Here is a 19,196-nt window from a genome sequence, read left to right on the forward strand (position 1 = left end):
GTAGTTTGAGGTAGAGTTGGGTATCATCCGCCTACATGTGGAATTGCACATTAGAGGCATGAAGCAGTGCGGTGAGTGGCTCCATGACTAGGTTGAACAGGGTTGGTGAAAGGGAGGATCCTTGCGGTACACCAAGTGTTACTGGAGTAGGTGTGGACATAGTGTTATTAGTTTTGAATATCTGAGTCCGGTTATGAAGGAAGGAGGTGAACCATTTGAGTACTGTCCCAGAAATACCCATTGTGATATTCAACAGATCGAGTAAGTTCTTGTGTTTGACCGTGTCAAATGCAGATGAGAGGTCAAGCAGAATGAGGAGGCAGGAGCCGTTTTGGTCTCGAATTTGGAGTGCGTCATCAATTATGTGAGTCATGGCTGATTCTGTGCTGTGGCCTGCACGGAAGCCGGATTGGTGTCGGTTAAGAAGGTCAAAGTGATCAATGTGTTTTGTCAGTTGGAGGTGAACAAATTTTTCCAATAGTTTAGCTAAGGTAGGGATATTGGAGATGGGACGATAGTTATTGAGGTCAGTAGGGTCAGCTGTGGGTTTCTTTAGTATGGGCGATACTTGTCCTACTTTGAGGTAGTCCGGGATAGTTCCTTGTTGAAGAGAACTATTAATGATTTTGGTCCAGAGCGGGATAAGCCATGGGATAAGGTCTTTTACAGCATTTGCAGGTAGAGGATCCGAGAGGTGATTGGAGGGCTTCAGGGTACTTAGAATCATGCCTATAGATTCTTCCGTGTAGGTATCAAAAGATGCCCAAGTAGCATTGTTTTTTAGTTTGATGTGTGTTTTGCTGAGGGCGTTGGAGTATACATTTAGATCCGTGAGGAGATCCTTCTTGATGTTCACTGTTTTTAGATTGAAGAAGGTAGAGAATTCTTCGCAGGATGGTAGCGTGCTGGTTATGTTATGTACTCGCTGTGGTTCATCTTTGGATTGAGTTTTGATGAGTTCAAATAGTTTTTTTGGTCGGTTTTTTGCTTGGTCTAGTTGATGGCTAAAGAAGTCCGCTTTTGTTCGTTTGATTTTCCTGAAGTAAGCATTTCTTTTTTTCTTCAGAGTATTGAGGTGCATAGCTGATGGGATGGATCTCCAGTTGCGTTCTGCTAGTCTCATGTCTCGTCTATCCTTGTTAAGCAGACCGTCGTACCATGGTTTTGAGCTTTTGGAGGAGGTTCTCTTTAGCTGAAGGGCTGCAACTTCGTTGACTATTGTAGTCATTGAGTTGAGGGTATGATCGGTAAGAGCCTGAACGTCGTCATTGCCGATAGGGGGTATGAGTAGGTTGTAGCTGGGCGAGGGTGAGGAGATGGGATTGAGGTTCCTCAAGTCTCTTTTCCATACCTTGGGTTTGGTGGAATGGGCTGGGTAAAGTTTCCCATGTTCATTGATGAAAAATGTGATAATGTGGTGGTCGGACCAGTCACAAGGTCGGATTGTATCTAGTTGGGTGGTGTCACCTTTGGAAATAATGAGTCCAGGATAGAGCCTTTGTCGTGAGTGGGGCTGTTGCAGATTTGGGTGAGGTCTAAGGTGTTGAGACACTTTTTGAGATTGTTAACCACCGAGTCGTTGTGATCATTCCAGTGAAGGTTGACATCACCAAGGAATATTTGTGTATTATGTCGACCCGAGTTAGTTGTGATCATGTCCATGAGGTGTTCAGTGAAGGTGAGGTTGTCTCCTGGTGGATGGTAAATGATCTGTAGAGAGCATACTGGAATGTTGGGCATCTTGTCGTAGAAGCCTAAACATTCAGTATTGGCGCTAATGTTGTTTGAACCCAGGCCGAGGAATCTAGTCGACCCAGAGGTCCCTTATTTGCAAAGCATTTGTTTACTTAGCTTCATTGATCAATTTTTCACCTCTTTTCATTTGTTTACAGATATGGCTGCCATACGCAAGAAACTGGTGATAGTTGGGGATGGTGCCTGTGGAAAAACTTGCCTGCTCATCGTCTTCAGCAAAGACCAGTTCCCAGAAGTTTATGTCCCCACCGTCTTTGAAAACTATGTGGCAGACATTGAAGTGGACAGTAAACAGGTGAGCAATCTTTACTTGTTTCATACTCCTTACTGCAGAGCCCAGCGTTCCCACCAACACAGTAGCTATTTCTTATCTTGGATAAGAATTCAGATTCCTGACTTAGTTTCTTCCTGACATTCAATTCTTGAGGACCACTTGGAGGGTGTGGCCGTCACTAAGAGCCTCTAGTTGTTACTAGCTACTGTAGCGGATTACAGCTTTTACATAACCTACTTTAATTACATAATTTAAAACTGGTTTATTTTCAAAACTAAATGTTCCTGCAGTATGGTTTCAAAAGCTGGAGGGATTTTGTTTGTGAACTAAATTTATTTTCAAACCATCCTACCTTATTTTAGTTTTGCAAATCTGATTTACCTATGCGCTCCAGCAATGTGTAATCTCTTCACCTCTTCTAAAGTCCCTTTGAGCAACTTGAGTTTGCTGCCATCTGTAGTGCATGAGAGGGTTTCTGTCTTTGATATTGGATCTTTTTTTCTAATGGCGGTAAAAAATTAGGCTATACATGTATGACATTACAACGCATGCTTTTACATCGCATGCCTTTACAACGCGGTTTTTACATCGCATACCTTTACAACGCATAGCGCTTTGGGGTGCTGGATAGTGAATATGTTTAATTTACTATTCCAACTCCAGTCCCCGTGGACACTAGGGAAGGTGTTGGACAGTAAATTAGACGTATTCCCTATCGTAGACCGCCCCCCAGCGCAATGCGTTGTAATGGTTTGCGTTGTAAAAGTTGCGTCGTAAAGGCACTGCGTGGTAAAAGTTGCGTTGTAAAGGATGTTTCCCATACATATGCATGAAATGTGGAACACTTAAGAATATATTTCTCATATTAAAATGCCTGAAGGTGTCAACCTTCCCAAACAGCTAGTTGGCTGAATCAGTCATGTAGTACATTTCACTGAGACACCAGGTTTAATATAGTTCGGAAATAGTGCAAAACCAACATTTCTCTTTGAAGAGTTCTCAAGGTACCATTCTTCCCATCATTCCCCTAAAGAATCAGACGAGCAGACGAGCAGTTTGTTTTACCAGCTTATTTGAACATTTCCTGAATCAGCAGTGTTTTAGTTGGGACTTCTTTTCAGTATTCATTCTTTGGTGTCTGGTTGGTAGATATAATATTTATTTTGTGAGGTAGGTTGCTTTCTCTACAGTTTTCGTCAAGCAGTCGACTCAGTACTGCCAGCTGTATTTGGAAAAGTACTTCTCGTGGGAGTATAAAGAATCTTGAAAGTCATTTTTTCTTTGGAATCTTCACTATTGTGAAGAAATGCAGAATGTGTATGGCGATGACTTGCAGGAGGGTTGTTGAAAGTGTGAGAGTTTGCCTTGAAGTGAAACTATTAGAAGTAGGGTGAGTTCTATCAGGGTCTGCCAGCTCCAATAGTGTTAGACAGCTCTCGCCCTTCTTGTTCGTACATGGGGAAACTGGCTCTTGTCATCAGAAAAAGTAAGCATCTTTTAAAAACTTGGTGGTTTTTCTTATATCAAAGATCTGTCACCATGGAGAGTTGACTAAAGTGCTCGAGACTGCACTTCCCCATGACCCTAAATTCATACTGCTGGGAATAACCCATGACGTTGACTTTGGTCGTCCACAGCTTATCTTTGCATTGTTAGCATTAGTGATGGCCAAAAGGGCGTAGCTCGCACATGGGGGGTCAGCGCTTCCCCCACAGTTAGATGAATGGCGACGGGGACTGGACCTTTACATGGCGGCAGAAAGGGTCACGTATACGGCGTGAGGGTGCCCCAGGAAGTTCCGCAAGGTATGGGGGAGGTGGAGGAAATATCATGGTCTGGATGGGGGGTTGGACCCTGAATAGTGAGACGTGGGCCTCTTCGACCATTACTATGTGCAGGGAGCAAGACTGCTAGGGGGCATTACTATTAGACCGTGGGGAGGACAGGTAGGGAGGGGATGGGACATCCAAATGTAATACCGGTTGTGGAGCTGATTCTAAAAAAGATCTGTCACCACTGCCTAAATTAGCTAATAATTATTCTGACAAACATTTCTTAGTGAGTAACAGCTTTAGTTTATTATTATTATTATTATTATTATTCAGATACGGTACTCGCTGTTTCAACTTCCATGTCAATTTGATCTCAGTGGCCTTGGCAAGACAAGCTGCCCTGGACCGGACCATGAGAATAAGCCAAAAATATACTGAATATGTTTAAAATTCTTGGTGGGGACTGAGATGTGCGCTTCACCGCGCCTCCCCCGCCTGAGGGGTGTGGTTGGCAAAGGTGGCCACACCTCCCTGTCTGGCTAGGTTTTCCCTTCTGTTCTCGTGCCCATAATGGGGGTCAACATCGGTGGGAGCCTGTTGCTGATGGCAGCAAAAGGCTGGGGGTAGCTAACAAAGGCAGCAGGCCTTTGAAGCTCCCTCTTCAAAGATCCAGCCCTTCCTGGGGGAGCTTTAACCCCTTTGCCCAGGATGTGCTTTGTTCCCAGACCCTGCAAGTAGTCTCTATGCGGGGTTCCAGAAACCTGTCTGGTGGTGGCAGATGGCTAGGAGCCAGTCAGCAACCACACAAGAGTTGGTTGTTTTTTAGGCGGCATCTCTAAAATCCCCTCTGTGCATTTTTCCTTAAATCCAACACTGGCATCAGTGTGGGTTTAATGTGCTGGAACGTTTGATACCAAACTTCCCACTCTTCGGTAAAGCCATCATGGAGCTGTGGAGTTCGTGTTGACAAACTCCCAGACCATTTACTCAAAATGGCTTCATTGCACTAACCGTGTCTGTGAATGGCACAGACACTGTAGGGGAATAGTGCTCTTGCAGCTATGCCCACACCTGAATATGGTGCACCATATCTTTAGGAATGTAAGGTATGCTGGAGGGGTGACTTACCCATGCCACAGGCAGTGTTTGGTGGGCATGCCATGTTGACTCCTTGGTTTGCACCAAAACACCAAGTCTGTATGGGCGGGGGTGTTCAGGTGAGAGATCAGAGGGTGGCATAATACATGCTGGAGACCTTCTCTGGTCACTAGGCCGTTGGTACCAGAGGTACCTTTTACACAAGTCTTAAAGTCTGTGTGGCCAAGGCTTTCAGCTTCCACCCTCTGTGCCCATGTATTCAGCTCCTGCTGGCTGCGATGTTGGACCTAGTATCAGTAAGACTGTGTTCGAGGCATGTGGGCTGCTAAATTCATATCTAGTGCATAGATCGCCGCCTAGTGTTGGGTCCGGATGATTGCACATTGTTGTCCTGGAAGAGTCTTCGAAGTATCACGAGATAGGTGGCTCCTCCCCTGGACTACAGTGCGCATGGGCATCGACTCCATCCCCAGATTGTTTTTTTCCGCCATTGGGTTCGGATGTGGTTCTCGACGTCTCCGTGTCGGAACCGATAAACTTTGTTCTTAAGGCCAAAAGGCCTTCGTTACCAGCGTCGGTATTGTTTGCGCACGGTCTCGAGCGTCGTCCGACTCTCTGAGCCGGAATTCTACGGAGTCAAGTTACTCTTCGGACATCAAGGCCCTCTCGTCGCAGCAAGACCCGACGACCTTAGCATGGAGCGGAGCCCAATTAAGTTCTGCCCCGTCTGTGGATCCAAATATCCACACATCGATGTGCATCCGGTCTGTAATAAATGCCTGTCACCGGACCACAACGAAAACAACTGCATGGCCTGCTCTAAATTCAGGTCAAAGAAGACGCTCAAGCATCGGCGCGCGGCGCGCCTCGAGGCCCAGCGAGCGACACCGGCACCCGACAACATATTCGACGACCCCGCGGAGGAAGGCGGTAGCCATCATCTCCAAATTTCACCACCGTCGACGGAGGTCCAGTCCGATCCCGAGGAACACGCCGAAGGACAGGGCCAGGACATTGAATACGTCGAGGAGGTAGGGGACGACGAAGAAGTTTATGGGGCCGCGGAAGATAGCTCAGAGGAAGAGCTATGCCCCGAAGTCTATATTACTCAGGCTCAGCCAAACCCAGTTAGGATCGACAACATTCAATCGCTGATCCAGAGGTTCAGACCGCAACACTCCCTACCAGCGAGAGTGCTCATGCAGTTGATAGGCATGATGGCCTCCTGCATCTTCATAGTCCCGCACGCGAGGTTGCACATGCGTCCGCTCCAAGAATGCTTGGCAAATCAGTGGACACAGGCTCAGGGACAACTGACAGACCTAGTGTTGGTGACCGGTCGGGCATACAACTCTCTGCATTGGTGGAATCCACACAACCTTTGCAGGGGACGACCGTTCCAAGAGCCAGTGCCACAGATTAGCCTAACGACGGACGCATCTCTCCAAGGGTGGGGAGCTCATGTGCTCCACTACACTGTGCAGGGACTGTGGTCCACCCAGCAACAGAAGTTGCACATCAACTACCTGGAATTGATGGCAATCTTCATGGCGCTAAAGTCCTTCAAAGTACATCTGTGCAACAAAGTCGTGTTGATCCGGACGGACAACATGACAGCCATGTACTACATCCAAAAGCAGGGAGGTACTCACTCGCCACAGCTGTCTCATCTGGCTCAGAGCATGTGGAAGTGGGCCATTCAGAGGAACATTTTCCTCATGGCGGAACACCTCCCGGGCAAGGACAATCAGATGGCGGATCTGCTCAGCAGATACAGCCATCAAATGCACGAGTGGGAGATACATCCATCAGTACTCCACCCGTACTTCCAGCAGTGGGGTCATCCAGAGATAGACCTGTTTGCCACAAGGGAAAACGCAAAATGCCAAAGCTTTGCCGCCAGGTTCCCTCACCCGGAATCGCAAGGGAATGCGTTATGGATTAACTGGTCCGGCAAATTTGCGTACGCTTTTCCCCCAGCGCCTCTCATTCCGCTGGTGGCAAGAAAGCTAAAGCAACACTCGATGACTCTCATCCTGGTTGCTCCAACATGGGCACGCCAACCATGGTACACCACGTTTCTAGAACTGTCCGTGGTACCGCATCAAAGGCTGCATCTCACATCCAGGCTCTTGACGCAGAACCATGGCGACATTCAGCATCCAGATCCGCAACAGCTCAATCTGGCGATCTGGCTCCTGAGGTCTTAGAATTTGGCTACCTCAACCTGCCTCCAGAATGCATGGACATCATCCGGGAGGCAAGAAAGCCCACTACCAGAGCTTGCTATGCAGCAAAATGGAAGCGGTTTGTCATTTACTGTACAGACCACAATATCAACCTGCTAGATGCATCCATTCCTAACATCATCTGCTATTTGTTACATCTTTACAAATGCAATCTAGCGTACGCTTCCATTCGGATACATTTATCCGCCATAGCGGCTTATCTCCAGAATAGGCAGCATCTCTCTGTTTTCAGGGTGCCTGCCATTAAACAGACCCTCCAGTTTATCGCGATTTCGCGATTCACTAAAAAATCGCGAAATTGGCAGACTACCGCGATGGCCGCGATAATAACGATATTGGCCGCGAAAAACGTGTCTCTACCGGCGGGAGGGAGACAGCAAAACAAACAATGCCTTTTATTGGCATTGCGCCCCTCCCCACTCGTGTGTGTCAGCAGCTTCCCGGGGACACACAGACACAGTCCGTTTCTTAGCTGCCAGCCGCACCCGAGTACTTAACAGGTACTTAACATGTCTAAAGCTGAGGCTGGGGCTGCAGTTTTGCCCCATTTGTTTCTCATTTGGGCCTCGCGCCTTAGAATAAGAAACTCCAGTGAGAGGGTAGGGCTGCTTCTGGGAAAGGCATCCCCCTCCGACTGCGTCACGCTGTGCTGAGAACGCAGTGGCGCCCCCAGCTAACGAGGATACTGAACGCAGAGCTCTGCAACTACAAAGCGACGATTCTGGCAAACAAAAGTAATAAATAACCGTGGAACGCCCTGTCTCCTCAAGTTATAAAATATGACTGAACAGATGAATTGTGTAGATTTTCAGTCACATCACAAAAACAATTCGCAATGACACCCTAGATGTAAAAATGTTTCCATCTACTTAATATTCACAGACATGTACGTGGCATTTTACAGGGCTTCTTCCACTTTTAACCACGATCTTGACGGCGAAACTGTATTAGTGACAGCAAAAATAACTATTTTACACTATTATTCAAAAACAAGCTTTGATAACGTCAATAAGGTTGACTTTTGCTTAGTGAGCATAGACAAACTATCGATTCACATGGTTACATAGATTATATATTTATGCATATATACACAAATGGCAACATGTCTATAAATATCGATGCAGCATAGACAAGACCAGATGCCCAAGAGCAAGGATGTCACTTATGAGCCTTTGTTTGGTTTAAGCGCCGGAGGGGATCTTAGAGGGCTCTAGTAAGGTCAGAGGTGCCGGGGACTGGGCTGAAGGACAAACCAGGAGCTCATAGAATATTTTTTGAAACAATGGAAGGTATTAAGACATAGGCGGCTCGATGTCCAACGTAGAGGACAAACTATGGTGCTACCTTGTAAATAGGAATGATGTATTGTTTAGTGCAAATCTCTTTCATGAACATATGCTTACTGATCAAAAACGCTCTGAGACTGTTATATTTCTATGCACAAACAAGACTTCTGGTCATTTGTATGGGGGCTGACTTGGGAGGTTGGACTAAAGAGTAAATAGCACTCAGGGCATCGACGTGTCCCGTACATACTACAGTTTATGATGAATCAAGAATCTAAGCTCTAAGCTTTGCAAAATGGCTGGTGAACCAAAGTAGACTATAACAATACCAAAGAAGGTTTATCCCCCGAGAGTCCTGAGTTACCCAGAGGGCCCCTTTACCATGGGTTGTTATTGTGGTTGTTTCCAGTATTGGCTACTCACTACACATCCCTGGAAACCACAACAGCATTCTTCCGAGATACCGAGGGCTTTTGTGTTCAGTGCAGAGAAATGTGCTGCATAATTTACTATTATGCTTGTGATGTTTCTCATGAGGGTCGAGCGTGCAATAAAGTCTGAAGGTTGACCATACTGTGTGACCTTATGTGAACAGCAACGGACAGAAGAAACAATGTGGGATCAGAGTGGACAGCCTTGGCAGCAATGGCCTCTAAACCAGCAACAGTGGATACAGACATCCCAAAATAAACAGGACTCAAGTCCTATATGTAGCCATAATTAAAGTTTTGAAAAAAAGATTTCTAATTCCTTCCCTCATCTATCGCTCCACTATCCTTTTTAATCCAAATAACAGGAGTGGCCCTTTTCAGCGGCGGGCCCTGGGGGGATTGCTTTTGGGGCATTTATTCATTAGTTTATGTCCTATATGCAGCCTTGAAGCCAAACAAAGTGTCTACATTGTAAATAAACCAAAAATACATAGCTTCATGTTGTTAAACAACTAAAAAACCGAAGATATCTGTGTTTGTTGTAGGAAAAACCGCCAAATAAAATGCCGCTAAATTGCCGCTAAATTTCCATATTTGTGCCGCTAAATTTCCATTTTTGTGCCGCTAAATTTGCTAATCCATGCCGCTATATCCTGGGGGGTCTGATTAAAGCCTTCCTAGAGGGACTGAAGCGAGTCATTCCTCCAAGAACACCACCAGCTCCGGTGTGGAACCTCAATGTGGTCCTCACTAGGCTGATGGGCCCACCTTTCGAGCCACTGCACTCCTGCGAAATTCAATTTCTAAAATGGAAAGTGGCTTTTCTCATTGCTATTACATCGCTCAGACGTGTTAGTGAGCTGCAAGCGCTCACAATCCAAGAGCCATTCCGCTGAGCCGCTGACCCTGGTTTCTGGACCAGGGTCAGCGGACTCGATAATTCTCTCGCCTCGGTGCCCACTCTGATCAGCGTTCACACTCGGCAACTCTGGGCATTAGCTTGCCTCATCTTCACTAACGGCCCCACCAGACCGCCGGGGATGCCTGGTCTCACCCTGGAGATACCCATTAAGGGACCATCTCTCAGGGAAGCCAGGAAGGGTTTCGCAGCGGTCGAAGCGCCTTGGGACCCTACGGGTAAGTAGTGCGCTATATAAATGCTTATACATTTACATTTACATTCATCCAAATACATTCCAACAGGGTAGTGCTCCGCACTAACCCCAAATTCCTTCCTAAGGTGGTGTCACAGTTTCATATCAACCAAACTATTGACCTGCCCGCCTTCTTCCAAAACCCACAAACGGTAGCGGAAAGAATGCTTCATACATTGGACGTTAGGAGAGCGTTGATGTACTACATTAACAGAACACAACACTTTAGGAAAACACAACAACTTTTTGTTGCCTTCTCAGCACAGCACAAGGGCAACCCCATTTCCAAAGCAGGAATAGCCAGATGGATTGTTACGTGCATTCAAATCTGTTATCAAAAGGCTAAGCGTACTTTAACAATACCCCCAAAGGCGCACTCCACACGCAAGTTGGGGGCCTCCATGGCTTTCCTGGGGAACATTCCTTTGGAAGACATTTGTAGAGCAGCCACATGGTCTACACCACACACATTTACCAAACATTACTGTGTCGATGTGCATTCCAAACAGCAAGCAGCTGTAGGACAGGCTGTTCTCAAGACACTTTTTCAAGCTTCTGCAGCTGGCACGGGCAACCGCCCTTAATGGAGGGACTGCTATGTATTCTATGCACTAGATATGAATTTAGCAGCCCACATGCCTCGAACTGATAATGCTACTTACCAGTATGCATCTGTTCTTGGCATGTAGGGCTGCTAACATTCATATCGCCCGCCCTCCTCCCCGGTGCCCGTAGGGGCTGCAGATACTCTCTTGCATTCATCATTAGCATGGACATCCTTTACACTATTTCACTCCATCTCTGCCACAATGGCTAAAAACAATCTGGAGATGGAGTCGATGCCCATGCGCACTGTAGTCCAGGGGAGGAGCCACCTATCTCGTGATACTTCGAAGACTCTTCCAGGACAACAATGTGCAATCATCCGGACCCAACACTAGGCGGCGATCTATGCACTAGATATGAATGTTAGCAGCCCTACATGCCAAGAACAGATGCATACTGGTAAGTAGCATATTCACTTCACACGCTCAAAGAGTTACTCCTCACGCACCCCAGGCACCCTCCTCTCACCACCACTTCTCAACGAATCAACAACTCCCCCTCACATCCTATTCACTCCTTACATGGGACCTCTATCCCCTCTCGCAATACCTCCAACCGGCCCCAGCGCACTATCAAGACACATCCTACTCACCCCTTACATTGGACCTCTATCCCCTCTCGCAATACCTCCAACCGCCCCCAGCGCGCTATCAAGACTCTCTCGGACCTCGACATACACACCCTACTCAACACATATGTCCCGGCAACCCAAAACATCTTAGCCACCACACACCTGTCCATTCCTACGATTCTCTCCAACCCTATCAGGCACCCCACGCATAGCAGCATAGGCTCCGTTCCCAACAACCTCACTAAAGTCCCTCTCACTGAAGACCCCTCCACCTCCCCTTGCACCCCCAGACTCAAATGCACACTTCTCAACTGTAGATCGGCCCAAAAACACTCCTCTGAGGTCGCTGACCTCATCATGTCTATGAACCTTGACCTGGCCATACTAACTGAAACATGGTTAACTGAATCCTCCAATCCTATCATGGATATCCTAGTCCCCCCCAACTACTGCATCACTAGACTTGACAGGTCCAACAAGACAGGTGGCGGAATCGCATGCATTTACAAGAGCAACCTCTCAATTAATAAAGTCACCGCCCCTTCTCTTACCTCCTGTGAATACTTCTGCCTTGATGTCATCAGTGAGAACAAACCTGTATGCTCACTACACATCATATACCACCCTCCGGGGGACAACCTCGTCTTCTCCCAACAACTCATGGACACAATGTCAATCAACTCAGGACGGCAAAACACACAAATTTACCTTGGCGACTACAATCTCCATTGGAATGACTGCAGTGACGCAGTAGTTAATAGCCTCGAAAATTTCCTTAACGCTTCTGACCTCACTCAAATATGTAACACCCCGACACATGACAAAGGCTCTATCCTCGACCTTGTCATCTCCAAAGAAGGCACCATTCAACTTGACTCAATCCAACCTTGTGACTGGTCAGACCACCATATTATCACATTCCTCATCAAGGAAAAAGTTAAACGCATCCCGGTGCAATACTCCATGCCCAAAGTTTGGAAAAGAGACCTGAGGAAACTCAATCCAAACTCTCTACCCCCTAACAGCTGCAATCTCCTACTCCCCCCCCCCCCCCCCCCCCCCCCACCGACGTTACTGACGTTCAGTACCTAACTGACCACTATCTCAACTCCATGGCCTCAATAATCAATGAGGCCGCTCCAATGCAACTGAAAAGAGAATCCACCAAGATATCCAACCCCTGGTACAACGGGAGTCTCAATGAAGAGAGACGGGCTATACGAACGGCAGAGCGCACCTGGAGATCAGCTCCCTCGACATTGCACCTAAAAACTCTGAGGAAAAAGAGAAACGCATACTTCGAGAAAATAAAACGCTCAAAGTCAGAGTTCTTCAGACTCCAGCTAGACCAAGCAAAAAAAGTCCAAGTAAACTGTTCGAGCTAATCCGATCTCAATCTAAGGAACAACCCCCAGCTGTCGACATTATGAGCATTACTCCTTCCTGTGAAGATTTCTCGGCTTTCTTTAACAAAAAAACTGACAATATAAGGAGCGACCTCCTCAACGACGCAAGCCTCTACTCAATACCCAACTGCATAACACCCAATAAACTAAAAAACAATGCGACATGGTCATCTTTTGACACCTACTCTGAAGAAGAAATTGACAGAATACTCAGCACTCTAAAACCATCCAATCACCTCACTGATCCTCTTCCTGCTAACGCCGTAAAAGACTTCATCCCTTTGCTCCTCCCACTCTGGACTAAAATTATCAATAGCTCACTTCAACAAGGAACCATCCCTGACTCCCTCAAAGTTGGACAAGTTACACCTTTACTGAAGAAACCAACAGCCGACCCCACTGATCTAAGCAATTACCGTCCGATTACCAACATTCCCACTCTCGCCAAACTTTTAGAAAAATGCGTCCAACTACAACTGACATAGCACATAGAACAGTTTGATCTCCTCAACCCACATCAATCAGGCTTCCGAGCAGGGCACAGCACTGAAACAGCTATGACTCACATAATTGACGACGCCCTCCAAATTTTAGATCAAAATGATACCTGCCTCCTCATCCTTCTTGATCTCTCTTCAGCATTCGACACAGTGAAACATGAGAACTTACTCGAACTCTTAAACACAAGAATGGGCTTTTCTGGGACTGTTCTTCGTTGGTTCACTTCCTTTCTACACAACCGGTCTCAAAAATTCAAGAGCAAAAACTTGATGTCTTCCCCAGTACCGGTATCGTTAGGTGTCCCTCAAGGATCCTGCCTATCCCCTACTTTGTTCAACCTAGTTATGGAACCTCTCACCACCCTGCTACAAGCATCCAATGTACACTTTCACATGTACGCCGATGACACTCAACTATATCTCAAGTTACAATCCCCCAAAGACATCCTGAGTCTGAACTCAACGATCAGAAGCACCCAATCTTGGCTGGCCGATAACCACCTCAAACTCAATGCTATGAAAACTGAGTTCCTCCTAATCTCACCTCCCACGAAAATATCTTCCGCACAAACATGGCTTAAGCACCTAACCGCACTCAATGTCCAACCGACCATCGTGGATTCAGCAAAATCTTTAGGCATAACACTTGACACCAACCTCAACATGCAGCAGCATATCAGCAAGGCAACTAAGGGAGCGAACTTCCGAATAAATACCTTGGGGAAACTTAAACCCTGCCTCCCAGCAAAAGACTTCCAAACCGCAGTACAAGCACTAATCATCCCTCGAATAGACTACGGCAGCGTGGCCCTCTGCGGCCTCCCCCTAACTACAACTGCACCCCTCAGAGCGTCACTAAACGCGGCAGCAAGACTCATCACTGGATCAAAAAAACATTCGCATATCTCCCCTGACTTTAAATCCTTGAACTGGCTGCCTCTTGAAGCCAGAATACAGCTGAAAATTGCCTGCATGACGCACAAGGCTATACACCTGAAATCACCCGGCTACCTCACTCATAAGTTGACAATTTCCGGCGGGTCCAGAACCACCAGAAGTACAAACAATCTTCTGCTGAAACCTCGAAGATTCCGGAAGGAAAAAACTTACAAACGCTCCTTCTCAGGAATGGCGCCTAGGATCTGGAACGCACTCCCTACTGAAACCAGACTCATCTCCTCCACTCTTCTTTTTAAGAAAGAAGTCAAAAATATCCTTATGGCTAAATACACTTGAACAACTACGTTTGATTTACAATGCGTCGATCAGTATTACCGGTCCGATTCCTATGCACATGTGTTTTTACTTGTATTAGACTAAAGTGTTTAGATTCTTGCTCCCTCATATCTGTATTATTTTCTATTTCTGTATTATCTACATTGTTTTGATGACCTACGTTCCAACTATGCCATGCTACCTCATACCTGTACTATATGTAATATTTTTACTATTTACATTAACTTGATGACCTACCTTCCTACTATGCTCCCTTGTTTCCCTACCCTTCCACCTGCCTTTGTAAAGCGCTCTGTTATCTGCAAAGATCTTGTTCGCGCTATATAAAACTTTCAAAATAAAAAAATAAATAAAAGCGCTATATAAATGCAATTATAATACAATAAAATCTTACGTTTGCCACATCATGTGCAATACGTGGAATACGTGGAATACAGGCAGCAAAACAGAACAAGCATTAAAAATGCAATAGGTCTCGCCTTTGATTACGTTAAAGCCATTTGCTTTGCTATACAATACCATTAGCAAAGCAAATGGCTTTAACTTAATCAAAGGCTAGACCTACTGCATTTTCAATGCCTGTTTGCCTCTGTCAAAAATAATTTGATGTCTCCAATAACAGCTCTTCAATTGAGGCACCTTTCTAACGTCCCTCTACCTAATTCCGCATGCCATCCCAGCACCAAATCAATCTCTTTGGAGTTTGTGCTCACTAATCCCTCTGCTATATTATTATTATTATTATTATTTGCTGTTTTATAACGCGCTCCATTACTCCAGAGTATCCTGGCGCGAAAAAGGGAGAAAAAAACAAAGAAAAAAAAAAACAAGCAAGTGGCCATCTAAAGGAAACATGACACTAATAGGCTGTTATAAAAAGATGAGTTTTTAGTGCTTTTTTAAATGAAACAAAATTTTCAATCGATCTCATGGAGAGAGGAAGGGCGTTCCAGGACCTGGCTGCGACAACAGCAAGCGAGTATCCTCCTAGTCGTACTCGCTGGAAGCGGGGCACACTCAAGAGGTTGCAGCCGGCTGAACGTAGCGGCCGTGTGGGGACATAGCGGCTAAATCTTTTTCTTAGATAGGATGGTCCCATGTCATGGACTGCCTTAAATGCTAAAGTGAGAATTTTAAAAGTTATCCTTTGAGCAATCGGCAGCCAATGAAGTTCCTTAAGGTGTGCTTGCACGCTTTCTCTGCTGGGAATGTTATACAGCAGCCGTGCTGTCGCATTTTGGATAATCTGCAATCGGGCAACTAAAAAAGCTGGAGTGCCGCTAAAAAGAGAGTTGGCATAGTCGAGCCTAGATAAAATTAGAGCTCTAGCAACCGACTCTCTAGCTGATGATGGCAGATACGGGAAGAACTTTCTCATGGCTTTTAGAGACCCGAAGCACACAGCAGTAAGTTTTTTTATGTCTGCCTCGAATCTCAGATCCTCTCCAAACCAGACTCCCAAATTCTTGGCAGCGATAGTAATTGAGCCTGGCTGGGGAAAATCAGACGGCCACAAGAGGTCTCTGAAATTAGAAGGAAATTGGCCATACAGCAAAATTTCTGTCTTGTCTTCGTTGCACTTCAGCTGTGCAGCTGCTAACCAGTTAAACACAGCGGAAAGGCACGAACGGACAACCTCTGTGTTAGTTGCTGCATCCTTCCAGGTAAATAAAAGCTGCGTATCATCTGCATACGCTATGATTTTTGCTCCCATTTGTTCAGCAAGCACAATAAGGGGGGTGAGATGAACATTAAAAAGCAGGGGACTCAATGTGGAGCCTTGAGGAACCCCGGTAGTGAGGGGCCTGACCGAGGATGAAAAAGGTGGAATCCAAACCTGCTGAGACCTATCCGATAAAAAGGATTCCACCCATTTCAATGCCGAGCCCACCACACCAATTCCCGCTAGGGGGGTAAGAAGGAGTGAATGAGGGACAGTGTCAATCGCGGCAGAGAGGTCTAATAAAATCAGAGCCGCTCTGCCGCCACTGTCCAGACACTCCCTAATGGCCTCAGTAATCTCCACCAGCGCCGACTCAGTGCTATAAGCTGCACGGAAGCCAGACTGGGCAGGGTGTAAGAGTTCCGAGGTTTCTACAAAGGCATTAAGCTGGGCGAAAGCTAGTTTCTCCCCAATTTTTGCCATAGCTGGTAGAAGAGATATAGGTCTATAATTACTAGGCACAGAAGGATCTGCACCCACCTTTTTTAACAAAGGAAGCAACTTAGCCTGTTTCCATTCATTAGGAACCCTGGCTGATGTAAAAGATAGACCCATTATTTGAGAAACCTCAGGAGCCACTGCTTCTGCCACTTCAGCCAACACCCTGGCCGGGCAGGTGTCACCTGGGGCACCAGATTTTAACGACTTGATTGCCACTAAGGTGTCCTCCACCGAAGGTGGGACAAAGCTCTCCATGGTGTGTGTAGGTTCGACATTAGATCCAACCCCATCCTCAGTCCAGCTCCCCCCACCGATAGCTCTGAGACTTTGCTGGATTTTGGCAATTTTAGTCAAGAAAAAGGAGGAAAGGCTTTCGCACCATTCCGTAGAGGGCTTGATGGAAATTTGTTCAGCACATGGAGAAAGGAAACTTTTTACTATAGAAAAGATCTCGCGGCTATTGTTTTTCGCCTTCTCAATTCTATTGGCAAAATATTCAGTTTTGGCCAGCTTGATATTGGCATAGTATTCCCCGCTGAACAGAGCGGTAAGCTGCCTTAGCTTGTGGGCAATAAGCCAGCCTCCAAGCTCGCTCCAGTTTTTTGCAGACTAATTTACCAGCTCGAAGATGGGGCGAATACCATGGTTGTGAAGGAGTCATCCTGCTTCTGCCGGGGTCAGTCGCCTTTGAAGACACAGACAGGGCTGCTCGAATCCACCCATCATAAATCTCCACAGCAGAATCCAAATCTTCTCCCAACTGGGGCCTATTCTGATCCAACCAAGCAGAGAAATTGCCTACGTTGATTTTTGGGGGGCGTGTATTTAGGTAGACTTTAGGTGAGTCTTTCAAGGCTGACCAAGAAAATCTAATAAGCTGGTGATCGGTCCAAGTGAGTATTTGGGGGGCTTCAACCTTCAAAGAAAAGTTAGAACAGATGACGTCCAAAATGTGACCACCCGAATAAGTAGGGGAGGAAACCCATTGGGTAAGAGAGGCCAGGTCAAAGTAGTCGGATAGAAGCTTACTTTCCTGACGTTCCTGACAGTCTACATGAATGTTTAAGTCACCGAGCAGCAAGAAACGAGAGAATCTTACTGCTCTAGGGACGAGAGTCTCCAAGAGATCTTTAAGGAATCGTCCCGCGGAGCCGGGGGGACGGTAAATGAGGGAGCCACCCAGAGTGAAATGAGGGGACAAAACTAACGAGAAATTCATAATCTCGCCGTCCTCGAGATCATCTAGATCTTCCACATTAAGCTCCCAGGACTCTCTAAAAATGATTGCTAACCCTCCACCTCTACCCCTAGACCTATCCTTCCTACGGATCTTAAACCCTCTTGGAATGGCTTGTTCGATGTCAGGAGCACTTGAACCATCCAACCAAGTTTCCGTAATAAATAGCAGGTCCAGAGTACCCTCTTCCAACAAAGAAAAGGTTTCAAAGGCATGTTTACACATTGATCGTGCATTTATTAGGGCTGCTGAAATAGAGGCTACATCAAAACTGGATTTCAGTGAAGTAGAGTTATTAATACCACATGCAAAACCGCAGGCTGGGCAGGAGCTGAGTCTAACCGGGTCGATAGTAGCACATGGCAGGACTTTATCTAATGACACCAAGTACTCTCCATAATTCCCGTATTGCCCAAACCCATGTTTAGGTCTTTCTTCCACACAGGCTTGCCCATACAAATTTATTTCTTGAAATACTCTTGTGCCAAACCCTCCTAATGCTGCGCACTTAAGCCCCTTTAAAAAAGAAAAATGACCCCCCCCCCCCCCCACTAATATTGAAAACTACTATCCGTTTAAAATGTCCCTTTAATGGCCAACGTTTTTGAGAAATGTGTATCCTAACTGATTAAACATTTCCAGGAACGTGTCCTATTAGGTTCCAATCTGCCTACAAGGCAGGTTACAGTATAAAATGAGCAATACCTACATTGATCAAAGCTGCCCTTTGTGCGCTTTTGATAACCGCTAGCTCCTGCCTACTTATCCTGTTAGATTTAACCATGCTCTGTGATATATTTGAACATCAAATTATCCTTGATGCTCAGGATGGGCCTTGAAAGAACTGCACTGCAGTGATTTTGAAATTGTATTCTAATTTTATTCATATAGCGCTTACTACCCCTAAGGAGCACTTTTTCGGCGAGTAGCACGCTATAATACTTTTTTGTTTTCACATCCCGTGCGGTGTCCCTCAGGGATTCATCCTAGTGCTCAGTCTATAAAATATTTTTGTTGAAACCCTAAACTGCTTAAAAATGTGCATCTTCTTTCACCTATACCCACATGGTATCTAGGTCTGTTTCAAACTGGACTCTGCTGATTCAATGTCCAAAGTAAAATCCTCGATGAGGAGCATCAACAGGTGGGTGGGGGAGTAAAGCACCTCAGAATGCAATGCATTAAAAACTGACATTATCACACCCAAACCTGACCCAGCTACTTACCTTCTCTGGCTTGAATCTTTTAACCGCATGCGTGCTGCGGCGATTTTCGCGCTAAAAAGCCGCGTTAGATGACGAGCTGAGCTCGTCATCAGCGCCGAAGGGGCTAATAAGCAAAAAGGGCTCCAGATTTGGCCTTGTGTTCCCATATCCATGGGTCTTTTGCTTGACTCTAATCTCGGCTTCAGAAGCCACATTCAAGCTTTGGTTAAGACAGCGAGGTTCCACCTCTAC

At 46.1% G+C, this 19,196-nt stretch overlaps 1 protein-coding gene across 1 annotated transcript in view; it reads left to right on the plus strand.

Moving 5' to 3' along the window:
- LOC144785820 (transforming protein RhoA-like) overlaps positions 1–19,196 on the plus strand; it is an 84,327-nt gene that overhangs the window by 19,261 nt on the left and 45,870 nt on the right. Inside the window, exon 2 of the mRNA XM_078664663.1 lies at positions 1,893–2,050. Within this exon, the coding sequence (XP_078520789.1) occupies positions 1,895–2,050 (156 nt within the window). The 5' untranslated portion in view covers positions 1,893–1,894. The remainder of the gene's footprint in view (positions 1–1,892; positions 2,051–19,196) is intronic.

The sequence above is a fragment of the Lissotriton helveticus genome, chromosome 10 (assembly GCF_964261635.1).
Source record: "Lissotriton helveticus chromosome 10, aLisHel1.1, whole genome shotgun sequence".
Lineage (NCBI taxonomy): Eukaryota > Metazoa > Chordata > Amphibia > Caudata > Salamandridae > Lissotriton > Lissotriton helveticus.